The sequence below is a fragment of the Rhea americana genome, unplaced genomic scaffold (genome assembly GCF_003343005.1).
Source record: "Rhea americana isolate MKP2758 unplaced genomic scaffold, rheAme1 scaffold_458, whole genome shotgun sequence".
NCBI lineage: Eukaryota > Metazoa > Chordata > Aves > Rheiformes > Rheidae > Rhea > Rhea americana.
The window spans coordinates 218,364-234,328 of record NW_028186599.1 but is presented as its reverse complement, the minus strand read 5'-3'; the positions used below and the strand labels follow the sequence as shown (position 1 = coordinate 234,328).

Below are 15,965 nucleotides of genomic sequence, written 5' to 3'. Positions count from 1 at the left end.
CGTGTTTTTTTCCATCTTCTCTATTTCTGACTTTTCTTAAGCTATAGCCTTTGTGAGGAAGATTTTTCCAAAAAGGGGATTGAGGAAGGTAACAGAAGTGTTAGAAGTCTTGTTTTCTGGAAAAGGAACTTATGTATATCAAAAATTAAGAAGTGAATAGTAAAATGAGTTTGATTTGCATATCAAATAATGTATTCCTGTTGCCAGTAGGAGGAAGGTAGCTAATACTTCTTTTCTTATTAATGTCATGGTACCCAAGATTGTATTTACCTTACTGATTTTTACATAACTGATGCCTCAGTGCCCCTTTAGTTCATATAACTATGACTCACATATTAAATAATGGCATTATTTATTTTATTCTTCTCAATATTTTATCTATATATTTAACTAAGGAGGCAGCAACATCACACACGATACCGAAGAGAAAACAAGTTCAACAGATGAAGGTTGATAAAATTGCATGAGAGAAGTAAACACAAGACATATAAAGGTATGTAAAACAGATGTCAATCTGCAGCACGCCTAGGTGGATGCAACTCTACAACCCAATCCAGTTTGCCCTTCGACTTTTTGTGTCACAGAGAAATAAAATTATTCGGTACATGGGAATTCTGGACATCCTTGCCTGCTTATCTGGCCTTCCTACCTCAGTTCAGTCAAAAAGACAAGAAACCACCTTAAAGCAGGTGTCTGAATTATGGATAGCAGGCCATATCTGCAATTGTTGCTCCTTGAGTTTTACTAGACCTACCTTCAGTTTGAGCTAGCAGAGGATCTGGTCTATTAACTCTCTAACTTCAAACGTTCCACTAAGATAAGCTCCATGTCAAAGTTTAGCTCCCCAATGAGAATTCTTGTGAAGGTTTGCTGCTGATGAAGAAAGCATGTAACAGGAAAGCGCAACTTCTTCCCTTTCCTGGCTCTAGTGTTGGACTATTAAGATAAGTTGCAACTATGGCTGTTGAGGGAAGTATGCACAAGAGAAAGGTATGCAGAAAGTCTAACACATCATTATATGTGTTTTAGCTATTGTACAAACTGACTGAAGAGGAAGTCTGTAATGCTGAGAGCATTATTCAGGGGAGCAACTCTGCCATTTCCCTGGTCAAATCTGGTTACAAAGCAGTGCTGACAAACTGAAAAGCACATTACAGTATTACTAAACTACATCTAGATGGGTGGAGAAAGATAAGCTATTTATATTGGGATTTGGGAATATATGCTCTCCAATAAACAATTGGGAGTTGGGTTCTGAAGTAAATATAGGGAAAAGGGAATAATCCAGAAAAGGTTTTCTACTGAATATCCAAAAATGTGAGGATTTGAAGAGGCTGGATATTCCTGTAAGTTTCTTAACTTTTCAAGCTAGGTTTTTGTGTTCCCCTGAAAACTTTTCTCTCTGTGTGCCTGGAAAGATTTGAATATGTGTCTGTAATAAGCTGTATGCACAGGTAAAGCTTCTAAGGGACATCTGTTAGAATACTATTTGAATTTCAGTCTGTGTGCCATGATCTGCATGGTTTTAAGGTAATGGATTATGAAAAGGAATATTTTTAAGCCTTGAACTCCCTACATTAGACATTGTGTAGAGTAAACGAGACCTGCTAGTATCTCAAGGAGAAAGAAACCCAAATCTGAATCTGAATGCATTGTCAGTGTCCACAGAGGTAGACGCCTCCCTCATAGGGATTCAATCTTCCATAGCCTGAAACTGCCCACGTCTCCTACTCACCCTCTGGCCTACCAGGAACTTCTTCCCTCTCTTCAAAGTTCATCTCTCTGGGCCCATACAAGCTCTTTCTTCAGCGTATGCCTGTGGTGCTAGCAGACCCCCCCCCCATACAGTCCTCTCAAGTGCTGGCAGTCCCAGAAGCCCTTCTGTGTTTGTTTGGAAGTGCTATCAAGCAGTTACTGTATGAAAACACCGGGAAAAAATTTACGAAGGAGAACATCAGACTAACTCTGGCAGCCAAGCCTGCAAATCCCGTAAGTTTTCTTTGGCAATGACTGGCCAAGTAGCTCCTTCCACGGAAAGTGTGAGAAACTTCACAACAGACAGCTAAGGAATAGCTCATTAGTAAGAGGACTTTCTTCCCATCTCTCCTCAGGCGAAGAAGCCTGAAGGTTTATATAACAATGTCTTCAGTACCCGTCTATGGGCCAGAGAGCTGAGCAGCCACCCCTTGCACAGAGGCGGGAACTATGGAATGACCTGGTGACTTTGTTGACTGCTGTTTTGTGGCTGTAGCTGCCACAAAGCTGCACGATGTAGAGGACACTCAGTGACCCTCCAAAGAGAGGAAAACACGTGGATTTAAAAGATACCAAGTGAGGAACAGAGACACGGTGAGTGACAGCCTTTAGGCAGAAGGTTGGCAGTTCTGGTGCCGTTCATGGAGTTTGCGAGTGAGGCAGGAAGGAGACTCAGCATGCACTGGTTGATTGTGATGGGATTTTGGGGTATGCAGAAGCCCTTGTTAAAGCCCTTGTTAAAGGATAGCCCAACCTTTGCATGTCTTTTCAGATCCTGTGTTCCCCTGAAGACAAGGTTATTCATGTTCTTTTGTGCTCAGCACATAGGAGGCTGGACAATCAACGCACTGAATAAAACTAAATTCATAACTTCTCAGGTGAGTACCTCTAATGAACTAATACGATCCTTGGTATTTTCCCCTGTAACTAAACTGTGCTAACTCTGTCAATCTCAGAAATGATTCTACTGAAATGTAACAAAACCTCCAGAATGAGATTAAGACTCTAACTTGTCCTCTGACTATAAGGAAACAAGTTGGGTCAAAGGCATAGATGTGCTACTGTTCACGTAAATGGTGTTTTATCAGTTTGCTTAAGTGCTGACTCTTAGCTTATAAAACACTTGAATTTACTGTATAATACATTCAACTTTGAGAAACTGCTTGTGACTGTAAATAAACATTTCTGATGCAAACTGATAAGCCTCAGAGCCACAAAACCATTTCTGTTTGCCAGTTAAGATTCAGTGGCCTGAAGAAAAAGTAGATAAGGAAACAGATATTTGTTCTTTACAAATAGCTTCTTTTTACGTTTGGTGGCTCACGTATGTTTGAGATAAACACCAGATAAACAGGGATAGTCCTAATTCTTGCTATATAGCATCCAAGAAAGTGAAACAATCCCTTGAAGGCTTTATATTGCCTTTTTAACTGCATCATTCTTTGCAGCATGGTAATTTTAGGCAATTTTCAGGACAGAATTATGAGTCCGTTTTTGTTTGGCTGGAGTGAGAGGGCCAATGCTGACTGAATTCTGCCCTCAGTCCCTCATCATGAATTTAGATGCCTCAAAAGCAAGGAGTCTGCCAACTGCACAGGACCTCCCTGCCTTCTTTCCCTTGTAAACTTATGGCACTAGCTTCCCATCCATCACTGCTCTCATGTAGCACTTGTGGTCATGTGAAAGATCTCTTCTTCACAGTGGTCACCTTAACACTGCCCAACCACTTCCAAATCTACATTTCAGGGGCTCGTGCAGTATCTATAAACATTAAATTCCTGGGAGAAATCCCAAGAATTGTTTTAAAATGTAGGAGTCCTGACATCTGGCAAAATTCTGTAGGAGTATCTGGACCATCAAATAATTTACATCAGCAAATCCTGCCCCTTTCACATTCTGCCGTCTAGAAGAGAAAGAATTAATTTCTGATCACTACAGAAAATAATCAGTAATAAAGCTTCTTTCCTGTAGGACTCAGAAAACCAGATCTAAAATTGGAGGAGAAGTAGCAGTCCCCATTGCTCATGTCCATTTTGTAAGTGCTTGAAAAATAGAAGAAGAGAGTGTATGTTGAAAATATGTTTGTCATAAATATGAAGCTGTGGCCATGTATCACTTATTTAGGAAAATATTGCTGATGTGAAAAGGTGAAAACACCATTTATTACTGCAAGACAGCTGAGAATTTCTCTTTTTTTTCTACTTGTTCCAAACTGGTCTTTCTCAGGGGTGAGTGAGGCTAGGAAGAGGGTACATTCCCTGAAGAGCAAAACTGAAGAAAAAATATTTTGGCTCAGTCAGAATACCTCATTTCAGGGAACTTCAAGTTTTTATTCTTATGTAAAACTCAAGTTTAACTTCTAGGAGTGTTAGAAATAAGAAACCTGCCGACAACTGAAACTCATTTGCATCCTGAGTTAGTGCCACACTTCTTAAATATATTCCAGCTCCTCAGCCCCACACTGCATCTAAACAAAGCAGTAAAACATGCTGCCTTACCTGCTCGCGTTAGATAGCTTTTCTTATCAGGGACTAGAAAAAAACTGGAAAATGTTGATTTTCATTATAAGTAGTCTGTTTTGTTTCATGGCTTTATTTTCAGTTTTTCGTTTGCATGAGTGTAACAAATCACTGCACAGATATTACACTCAACAGTGCTGGGTAGCGTAGCCAGGCGTAGCCAGAGCACACCCTCCGCACGCTCGCCGTCAAGGCTTCAGGGCTCGCAGCGCCTTGCACGAACCACCCGGCACGCTCGAGGAATGTCTCTATTCTGCTGTCACCCCAACAGCAGTGAAGTGCAGGCATCCTACAAAACCTACATGAAACAAATGTAAATTAGCCTGTACTGCTGCAGCTGATTTCTACAGGACCCAGGTTAATGAGCCAAAATCTCTAAAGCTATACTGCTGCCATGTTAAGTAGGACTCCGTTCATCCAACTTCACCTATCTGAAGATAGACACTTGCCTAATGTGTTCAAATAAACTTTCTTTAGTCAACAGAGAGAGGTGGATGCCACTAGAAGATGATTCTTCTCTCTTGGGGTGAGCAGCAGAGAGGAAGCATGGTATTAATGTGGTGTTACGTGCCTGAACTTTTTATTGCTAAAATGAGGTGGGAAGAGCCTTACGCAATATGGTCACTGTGTTTCTGTCCAGTTACTCTGCACTCATGTATCCCAGCAAATCCGAGCTAAACTAGATTTTCATGTGAAGTGAGAGCCCTAGAAACCTCCCATGTCTTCACTGAAGGCTCTGAAGAAATTCTGTGAAAATCAGTCACCGCAGTGACACTGCAGTCTGAGGTAACGCCAAAGACACGCACCCATRCAATCAGCGCTGAAAATAGTAGCCTTTGTTGGGCATTTCAGTACTTCAACACATGCAAGTAGATGGCAGTCAGCTGGCCATATAAAGGTATTTATTCACTATATTAAAGCTTTTAACGCTAATGGCCACAGAGCTATACAAACAGAAAGCAATTAGCATTTGAGAGGTCTTACTGGAAGCTGTGTAACTTCTCAAACAGACAAAAGAGGGTATGGACGTGGAACATGAAAATAAAATAAGTATATTATGGCTTACCTTAATATAAGAGCAGTCACATGGCTGCTTTTAAAGGAATAATACAAGCAATTAATCTTGTAGTGCAGTCATGTGTTAAGATTGAAATTCTTATAAATCGCATAGTAAAGATAATTAAGCATCAAATATCCTTCTAAGTTAAGCAGTATTTTTCAAGACATTTACAAAGTTAATGTTTGACATTATGTTTCTAGTGTTATAACTTTAACCAATAAAATAAAGGACGTAAAATACCGAGCCAACACAAATACCTTATAAATGAAAATGCCAGATAGTTTGAGAATAAAACCAATGTATTTCATTCTTTATTGGAGAGTTTTTTTTAATAAAGAAATAACTCTTCCTCTCTAATACCTGTTATTCTTCTTGCTTCTCTTAAGTAAAAAGAAGAAAAGCTGTTGTGATTTGATTCTTAGAATACTATATGATTTTACTAATAAAAAGTACTGAAGTAAATGCGTTGCTGAAAATAGGTCCTATTATATTTCAATAAATCACATTATTGTATTGAAACATAATACTAATTTTTAAAAAAGCTTTTTAATTAGCCTGTCTTTATTCAGCATTGCATGCATGTGTTTACATATAATTGAATTTAAGCAGTTTGAACAGTTTTAGAGCTTTATTTAAGAGGTGCAATATTTACTATACATTTTCTATTGATAATATTTGATTTTTGTTAAAGTCTAGTATTCCTGATGTTCCTAACATTCAATGTGTATTGATACTCTGACCTTTTACCGTAGTTTACACTTCAGTAAATTTTTTGTGGGTTTTTATAACCACTATTTTTGTGTATGCAGGTAACATGTTTCTTTTGTGAAGTTTAACAAGCTGGTAATGAAGCATTCTAGAAAGCTCAACTTTTCAATCTGAAAACACACTTTGAGTCATTTAAAAGCAAGTATTATTTCATACTGTTTGCAAGTAAATCTGAGAGAGAAGTGAGTTTTCAACAGTACTCCCCTTCAGTGGAGTTGTAGTAAACTGACAAAATAATATATGGATACCTGAGAAAAGACTGGATCACAATTAATTTGCTTTCCTTTCTAAGATCACCTTGTTTTTCATTACAAACTTGGAGTGTGATCATGAGCTGCTTCCAGCAAGTGCAGTCACTACAGTTGGAGGGTTTATCCGTCTGTCTGTTCACCTGCTGTTCATTGATCCTCAGATGTTTTATCCCAGCGCGCTGTATTTGAATATCATTTTTACTGAGCAACTGTGGTATCCGGAGAACATGCTAATATTTTTAAAAACTATGTGCCAGCTTATGAACTAACATTTTCCCTTTATTTCCAGCTAGCAAGCATTTTTTTTCCTTTCCTTTGATCTAAAGCCCTCTCTGTCTTCTTTCTGAGCACTAACAGTTATACTCAGGTCAGTGGACCAATGCTAAATTAATTTTTTGCTGAACTTGGAGGTATTATATCTGTAACTAGGTATACACAGTAGTTACTGGTTTATTGTATCTGTGTTCTGGTGGCAGCTGAAGGCAAATATTCATAGTTCAGTTGTATTTGCTGAGAAGCAGAGACAGCAAAGTAGTAAAAGAGGGAACAATATTATTGTATGAAGTACCTATACTTGGAAGAAAATACAGACCTGGTATAGTCATGTTAAATCAGTCTTTATTTTGATCCTTTCCTTGAAGGCCTCCTCTTTTCTTGTAATTCTTAGAGCTGGATCATTCATGAAACAGTGTGATGCTGTGCACATGGTTCTTTTTCATGTTGTATTTATAGCTGGGTAGGAGGCCAAGCAAAATTTCGACTGCTGTTTCGGCAGCGGCTACCAGCTTTTGGTGAGGTCTAGTCTTAACGTCAGCAAAGTGGCTGTTTGTAATGTTCAAAATGCTTTCACGGATGCAGAAAAAATGTCACTTGGCAATCGCACAAGGACTTGTTTATGTGTTAGTAGAAGGGTGGTTGTGCCCCCCCCCACCCCCCCACCCCCGCTTTCTATTAACGGTAATCTGACACTAGCAACAAGCATATCATAGTCAACAAGTTCAGTGACTCTGCAGGATGCTGAGCTACCTCCCTGAGTCCATCTGAAATTCTTCACAGTCAAAGTTGCAAATGAAGGTAATGATAACAGGCTTTTGAAATCTCTTTCCCGTTCCTTCTCTTCTGTCCTGAAGCTGGTCCTTAGATAATCCCCAAGTCAGATTAGAGCAATTACGGCCCATCTGCTAGAGAGATGAAAGACCGTCACTCATGGAAAGTGAGCTGTGAGAGAGTAAGACCTAGAAAAGATCTCACAGATTTAAATCCGGTCTGGATTCAACAGGGCTCATTCAGCAAAACAACTCCAATAGCTTGTACTGTGTGCTCCCTCCTAAAGTATCTGAAAAGTTGTTGTAGGATTTTGCTCTAAAACTGGTATGGGGTACTTAGGGTTAATTTGTCCTTCTATACTCTCTAAAGAGAGAGGAAACATTGGCAGGCTAAAGCTGAGACATTTTTTTGAATTACCTAAACACTTCTAATTGCTTTGCAGTTGAAACAGTCCCAGGAAGTGTAACACACAGTGGTGTCGTCTTGCAGGTCCCACAGAAGGCGTTGCACTTTCTATGTCTTGGACATGGATGAGGACCTGAAGGTATTTGTTCAGGACGGCCCCACAGGAATGCAGACTTTGGTCCTGGTAGTTGGAGCTGTTCTGCTTCGGTTCAGGGCTGAAGAGAATTCTGGGAGGGAAATATCACATTACAACAGATCTACTTTTCTCATACCTTCATCTACCATAGTTTTGCTCCAGCATGTGCTGATTGATAATTGTCGCTTTGAATCAAGATACTGTCCAGTAAATATGAGTGTTTGGAAGCAATGCACTCACCTGGGAGGTTCAGTACAGCATGTGGCATAGAGCTGGCCAAGTGGCCATTCTTTGCTGGGAAGTGTCTCATTCAAAGATTTCTTCCTCTCTCCATCAAGGCCTTTTACACTGTTACTCTGTGCTTCAAGGCAGTTGATCCCAGGGGAGGTGGAATCTTGCAGCATGATTGCGATCTCTCAGGTAAAGGGACTGTCTGTATAGGTGCGTGAAGTTCACTGCCCAAGAGTGTACAAAGAGTCGGTGTAGGAGGAAACCTTGGGCTGCCTCTTTGCTTAGGTAGAACAACAAACCTTGCATTGCTATCTTGCTTCACCGCTCCTCAGGCACCACAGGCTCCTCTCCCCTACCAGCTCTGTATGACAACCGTAGGCTTGCCTAGAAAGCTACGCAGCAGGACTACACGTAACTACTCAGCACTGGTCACCCAGTGGGTGATCCTGGGTCTGTCAGAAAATGTGGGTTGCTGAGGCTAACAGGGCCTTTCTGAAGATTCAGCTTTGCTGAGGGCAGTTTTTCATCTTACCTTTAAGGTCTTTTTCTACCCCAGGCTGTGGTGCTCCACTTTACCGCTGTGCTGGACTTGGGAAAGTAAGGAGGAACAGAAAAGCAGAATATTGGACAAATGTACATTAAGTGAGTATAAAGAACTGCTGCTCTATCTGTCTAATGTGTTGAATAAAACTTGCCTCTTTTCTTCTTGCTCTAGGTTTCTTTGTAGGAGCTAAGCTCATGCAGCGATTCAGTGTGTGTACGTCTGTCTGTTCGTCTGCTGCTCCTGGACAACACTTGAGGACAGGGACCGATTTCAGCGAAATTGGGCAGAGGTCTTTAAAGCCCAAGGAGTCTAGATTCATGCAAGTTCCATGAAAATAGGGGTCCAGCTGAAAGAGAAACTACCCCTATTAAAAGAAAGGGCACTGTGTGAGCTCAGCCTTTGTCATCCATCACGGAAGCTACACACTAGTCATTCAGATCTGTGTGAAACCAGGCCTCATTCTACAGCTCATGGAACATGTTTTTTCCTAACAGCCCTGTAAATTTTGCTAAATTTTTGACATATCCTTCGAAGTGGACAGCTTTTCCTTGTTTGTGTTTACATCAGATTTGCTTTTCCTGTTTGTAGCAATTGTATGCCTCTACCATAATAGTTAAAGTGATACTATCTTCTGTAGCATGGCTATAATTTGATTGGTATAAATGTGTTGTGTATATAGAGTTTATTCCTACACTGTGGAAAGCCACTTACAATGGTGTGTGATTCCTTTATATTGCTCTAATCAGRGTTCTGCTAAGGACTGTGCTTGTGCATTAGTGATAAAACATGCCTCACAGGGCACCTGTGAAGAATAATGACCCATTATTTTTCCTAATTGAAATGATGAGTATTCCTTCACTTGAACACACTCACAAGTCAGATGATATCCTACATTAATTTTGTAAAAGAATCTATGTAATATTAAGAAGGCAAATGGTTTGACATCCTTATGAAAAAAGAATTTTCACTTATCCAGAGATTGCAGCACAGTTTGCTTGAGCAGTCGCTCATCTGGCATATTTTTCTTCCTTGCCTGCTGACACTTGAGCTGGGCACTGGATTTTTACATTTGTTATACTTACTTTTTTGCTTGGGAACATATTTCACATAATTCAAGATTGTCTTTTCCTGAAAATCTGTTCTGCAACCATTGTGAATGTGGTCCATGCTTCAGCTTCCATATGATGAAGTTGTATGTGCGTTACAGCGTTTGAGACCGTCATCAGAAGCTCGTCATAGTGGCGTCATTTAATATGGGGCATTTCCAAATTACTCCATGCTGTTTCAGACCATATCAGTAGGATTCAGACTTACTGATCCACTGAGCTAAGCGTGCAGACGAGAAACGTAGCTTCTCCTTTGCTTCTCTGACAGTGCACTGGTGCATGGGGAGCATTCTCATGTTGGCTTAGTTTTTACCCCATTTACTCACTGCTACCTAGAGACTCTGTACCCATGGGTGGAGGAACAAAACCTTCAGGCAAAAGTTTCCTCCAAAAAGGCAGGGCGTGGATGTGTAGATCTTTATCTTTAGTAACCATAACAAATCTCACTACATTGTATTGTATACTTGTACGTTAACAGTATTGAATGAAAAGGTATGACGCAAAGGAGCACCTCCCAGTAGATCTGCTACAAGGATAGCAGTTTGTAGATATGGCTGCTATTTCTAGACTGTAAATTATTAGAGGAAAGAAAAAAGGTGGGATTTATCTTAACAGCTGTTTGATATCTGCAATGTTTGTACTGGATGTCTTTGCCTCCCTTTGCAGGGACTGGGCAGGCACAGCCGCATTATAATACTCAGTAGGATTCATAATGTAGTATTGAAAGCAGGTCAGATGAACCTTATCATAAAATCTGTGGGCTCAGGGCTTGTGGAAAAGAGGCTGTGTAAGTAGTGCAGTACTGCTAGATCTTCTCAAAGGCTATGCAGTCTCATTCCAATATTGTCCTCTGTTTTCACGTAATTTGAAATATGGAGTTAGCTGAAAGCACATTTAGAGAAACGAACTGAGAAACTATCATTTATATTCAATTATCTGATTTATTCTGATGATGATTTATTTCTCTGTTTTTGTAATTAACACTCTATGGCAAAAATATTAGTTTCATCAGTATTTGTGGACATCCTTTTATCTGTGTATGCTATTGACTAATTACATAATRTCTTTACCATACCTTTGAGATTATCTCCAGTCTCCAAAGCTACTCAAAGTCTCATTTCTTCAAGAAAAGCTGTCAGTGGTTTCTCTAAGGTATGAGCTTTTCCTGAACTTGCTTCCTAGATTTCAGTTAGGTCTTGAGTAAGGTTGGTTGGAATTAATTAACAGCAAAGACAAAGTCCTCTAAAATAGGCCATGCTGCAGCATTCATTAACTTTTCAAGAAAAAAACCTTGGCTGCTTGATTCTCTCTCCAGCTTCCTGATGCATGGCTAATAGATGCATGGATGTATGCAGAACAATATGGCACCTGGTAACTAATTTTGAATAACTTATTGAAGGCATTGATCAATAAGCAGATACGCAGCCAGGGAATGAGGGATGCACATGAGGGTTCACTGAAGTCAGTGGAATTTCACTGGCTTTTGGACCATGCCTCACCTGAGGACACAAAGCTCAGTCTCTTGCTSTTGGTCCAAAAACAGACAAGTGCCTGGAGAGTTTATTGTGAAAACAGGTCAACACGGTTGCAAAGAATGTTACACTCAGTTATTTCAGCAATTTGTCTGAGAGAGAAAACAAGAAATAGTCTGACAAATAGTTTGGAGTATTTCTTACTGAATGTGACCAATAAATAAAGCAACTATAGGAGGAATTTGCTGTGACAGACCAGGAACATCTTGTAAGCTGTTTCCAAACTAGTATTATCCTAATTGTCCTTCTGGATGGAAACCTGATGAGATGTCCTCATGAATCAAAACCACTTACAAGTGTACTAGATGTGGTCTGAAACCTGTTGAGGCACTCTAGTACAGTCACGCAAAGCTCATTTACAGTATCTCATCTGTGATTAGATTATGATATGTGAATGTTGCCATGAAACTTGTTGTCTAGGTAAAAGCAGTGATCCAACAGCATGGCCTAAGTAAATACCCACAGAGATTATAAGGCAGTGTATTTTGGACAAAGTGAATGGCAGTAGTACAGATTATCATTAAGGAAAGCTCTTTAAAAAGAAATCTTTGCCATGTTGCTGTTTTCTCTTCTGGTGTCTCTAAAGTTTAAACATTGAAGGCAGTGGGGTAACCCTTGATATTTTCAATGAAGGTGATGTCTAAATTCCTAACATACTTTTACTATATCAGTAATTTAAAAAAAAAAATGAAGCAGAAGTTTAACCTTTAGGTTACTATGTAGCTGATTTTTCAGTACAGCAGTACTAAAAAAAACAGGAGACTTGACTTCTAAACTAATAAAATTTGGGTAAGCAAGGTAGGATTGGCTGTTGGCTGAGCTCCATTGAAAGTCAGTCACTAAGTCTCTATTGATATAAATAAGTACAAAATCACATAATTTCTAATTCTTTGCAAAGGAAAACACAGCAAAGTCTTAGACATAGTGACCTTGATAGAAAAGACAATAAAATCAATGGAAAGTCTCTACTTGACCTCATTGTGTTTTAGAGCAGAACCACTGTGATAAAACGCTCAAAAATGCAAGCTCTTTCAAGGGTCTCTGCAAGAACAAATACCTGAGAGATGTGTTCACTTTGGGCATCTTTGTGATGGTTAAGAGCAGTCCATAGGAGCTTTGTTTTGGATATGTGTGTTTGTGTGTGTATTTATGAGTCATCCAGCATCATGAAGGAGCTTGTTTTTAATAAGGAGAAGTAATTATACTTTCAGGAAAGTGATTTCAAGGAACATTTGCACACCTGAATTTAATGATGATTTCCATTACCTTGCTTATTTACTTACTTATGCCATCAAGTGAGTGAGACATCTATGATCCCTGTAATTCCTCTTGCTAGATTCAGTCTGATATCATAGTATCAGCCAATTTGTATTTGAATAGCACCTTCTACAGACCCTTAACGCATGGCATTGGCAATTCAGTAGGTGATTCATTCACCTTTTAGCTCATCATTGGACTATTGTTCCCGTACATCATGCATATCATTGGAAGATGATGTTATACTTAAAGAATAATTTTACAGATAAAAYTGGAAATTCAGTAAAGGAGAGGATATTTATCCCATATTTTGATCAGATTCCAGGCTGAAGTATTTTCATGGATATTAAATTTGCCTTACATTTTCAGCTAAACATTGTACAATTCTTTCTTACTTACTATTCTGCAGTTTCTCTCTGTTTTGTGTATAGTCTGTAAGTGGATAACATCAGTCCACAAAATAGTCTTAGAACAAGCATGTGAAGCCATTGGGCATGAAAATCCCTGAATTAATGTGGGATAGTCTTATTACTCAGGGTATGTGTATATGCTTGAGATGGAGAGAATGCTGCACATGGGATAGTAGAAATATTTATTCTAGTATTTTTCTTTCTAGTTAATTTCTGTCAGAACTGTCTAGTGTCACAAATTAGCAGGATTAAGGAAACTGAAAGACTGGCTTTTTTCCCCAGCTATGTCAGCAATAGAGGTTATTATTTGGAAAAAAAATTTGAGGAATCCATCACCATGCTGCCTTGTCCAAACTTTAACTTCTGAAAATAGTGGGGAAACTCATGACATATATTCAGTAAAGAATCTGTGCTCCCATATTCTTACCTGGTTTAGCATCATTTTCCTAAGTCAGGAAAGCTGTAGCTGGAGTAGAAATTACATTGCCCTTAATGTTGGCCTTGGGCCCATATCTGCCTTGCATCTCAACCCTAAGATTTTTTTCCTTGACCTCAAACAACAATGCAGTCTGACTGTGATGGGAGATCTGGTCACCTCCACGTAGCACACTGACCCTGCTGCTGCTGCTTTCCCAGCCATCCCCTCTCTACAGCATGTTTGAGTCTATCCACGTGCAGATTTTAACGCAGAAAGCCGATGGACGGGAATTGCACAATTCCTTGTTCCTGGCTTCTGACCTGTTGACATACCATGTCTCTTGTTCCACGTAGAGTTGAGAGAAGTGTGGAGGAGAGGTTAAGTGCCTGTAGAGATGTTGCTAACAGGGATGTACATCACCTGGCAAGGTCACTTGACAGGAATCTTGGTACTAGCTCAAGAAATGCTCTCAGGATATGAGGCTTGGTATAAATGGGGGAGGGTGGCTCACAGAAGAGAGGGCATCACAAAATMACTTCTAGTTTCAGCAGAGATGACTTCCAAGTGGTCACTCTTTGGCAATTGCAGAAAGCGTGTGAACCGTAGCCAGATTCTGATCTACTTCCAAAAGAAGATTGAACAATCCTGGCATGCAGATTGTTTGTATTCCTGTGTTTATGAACTGATGCAGTCATCCTTAAAGTACATAGTAAAAGTGACCCAATTCTTTGGATCAAGATAGATCCCTTCAAATGTGTTGCAGTTGCAGCATCATCCTGTTCTCGGTGGTGCAAAACGAGTGAATTCCGTGAGGGGCAGCTCCTAGGGCCGATGGGAATGGGGAATACTGGAAGCTGTTTTATCAAGAAAGCAGTGAAAGTGTTCCAAGAAATGTAAAGTTTTAATCAAAGCTGCTGAAGGCAGTAGCCGGGCATCTTAGGAATGTGAGAGGCTTTGAAGGAAGACAGCAACTGGTTTCTTTCTCGGTGTTTCTTTTTTCGAAAAGAAAAAAAAAAAAGGAAGGGAAGGGGTGGGAAAAGCTTGTCGTCCTTGTTCATCTTTTCCAGGTTTCCTTCTAACTCCTGGCCTCACTATATTCCTCTCATTCTAGGCTCAAACCAGGAACATGATGGAGCTGGCTTATGCTCTGCATCTTAAAGAGTATTAATCAAACTTTTCAAATTTCTATTCATGAAATTTCTAACTCAAGGTTAAAAGTGGTATTTATAACAATTAAAATTTACTTTTAGATCATACCTTTTATCCAAAAGAATCCCAAACATGACTCACCAGCATTAAGTATGTACAAGAAGCATCATCATAAAAACAGCACAGTGAGGCTAGAGAAATGCATCAGGTAATTTCTCATTCCTTGGGTGGAAATATGCAGAGATTTAAATTGCATGCCACAAGTCTCCCTAGGAATTTACATCTATCTAAAATTTCATAGCAGGGGAGATATCATAAAAGGCACATACCAAAATAATACGTAGAGGAAGGTAAAAACTTAAAGGGCATATTGATGGCTCATGCCCTTGTCAACCTTAACTATCTGTATCTGGCCAATGTTACTGTTCCATAACTTTGTGCCTTATCAGAGTGACCACAGGTTAATTAAACTTCTTCCTGCATTTGATATCTTTCCAAGAATGTGTAGCAAATGATTTGTAGAGGCTAGCCATTTCACTACATGTGTTGCTGTTAGACACAAGAAAAGAGAAACTGGTCAGGCACAGTGAAAATCTTAACAGAGAAAACTTACCAGAAATCTTCCAAGAAAACTGAGAATGGGTTCCACTTGCATAGCACTTCCTTGTCTCAAAGCAAATGCATGCTTAAAGCCAGGCTTGGTATCCCTCACTATTTCATGGCAAGCCTCAAAGGCTGTTTGTGCCTGTCTTAAAGCAAATATAGCTGATATTCAGAGGCAGCATGAACCTCTCAACTTCCCTTTCAGTGGCGTGATAGCAGGGTAAAGTCCAAAACTGACCATGGAGTYGTCAATAAAGTAAACAGTGCTCTGTAGGCATAGGATCCCACGGAAATGTTGGAGCAGATGACTGCCTGTCACTATTGCTACAGTAAGGAGACGGCATAAATTTCAAGTGTCACTGTGCCCTGCTACATTTCATTCTGTAAGAGCATTTTCCTTGTTTGCTAAATGGCTTCTGCTTGTAAAGGGACAATTTTGAAAAACCGTTGTCTTAGAAGAAACTCAGTAGGAGGTCATAAATCAGGAAACTCTTGGTTATCTTCACTGGAATGGCATCAGTTGACAGCACTCAGGGAACTGGCCTTTTCTTTTTTATGTCTTGACCCACATCAGAGCCAGATCTGAAATGCAGCAGTATTTGCATTCGGCTTTTGACTCTGAGTAGGTTTAATCTGTTTGTTTTGTTCATGGTCATTACAATAGACAAATCAAACAAAACTTTTCCACATCCAAGGTGTCTGAAATCCAGATGAGGTCTATTTTATGGCTTGAGCCCTTTCCTATCTTCTTGGTAACTCTTGGTAAACTCTCTG

The 15,965-nt window shown here is 39.7% G+C and overlaps 1 protein-coding gene across 1 annotated transcript in view; it reads right to left on the bottom strand.

The window, feature by feature from the left end:
• Positions 1 to 8,345, bottom strand: part of LOC146589441 (mucin-5AC-like) — a gene marked incomplete at its 3' end in the record, with an annotated part of 74,903 nt that extends 66,558 nt beyond the window's left edge. Inside the window, exons 1-2 of the mRNA XM_085316227.1 lie at positions 8,182 to 8,345; positions 7,872 to 8,032 (exon numbers count right to left, since the gene is read on the bottom strand). Coding sequence (XP_085172353.1) covers positions 7,872 to 8,032; positions 8,182 to 8,345 — 325 coding nt within the window. The remainder of the gene's footprint in view (positions 1 to 7,871; positions 8,033 to 8,181) is intronic.
• Positions 8,346 to 15,965: the final 7,620 nt, after the last annotated feature.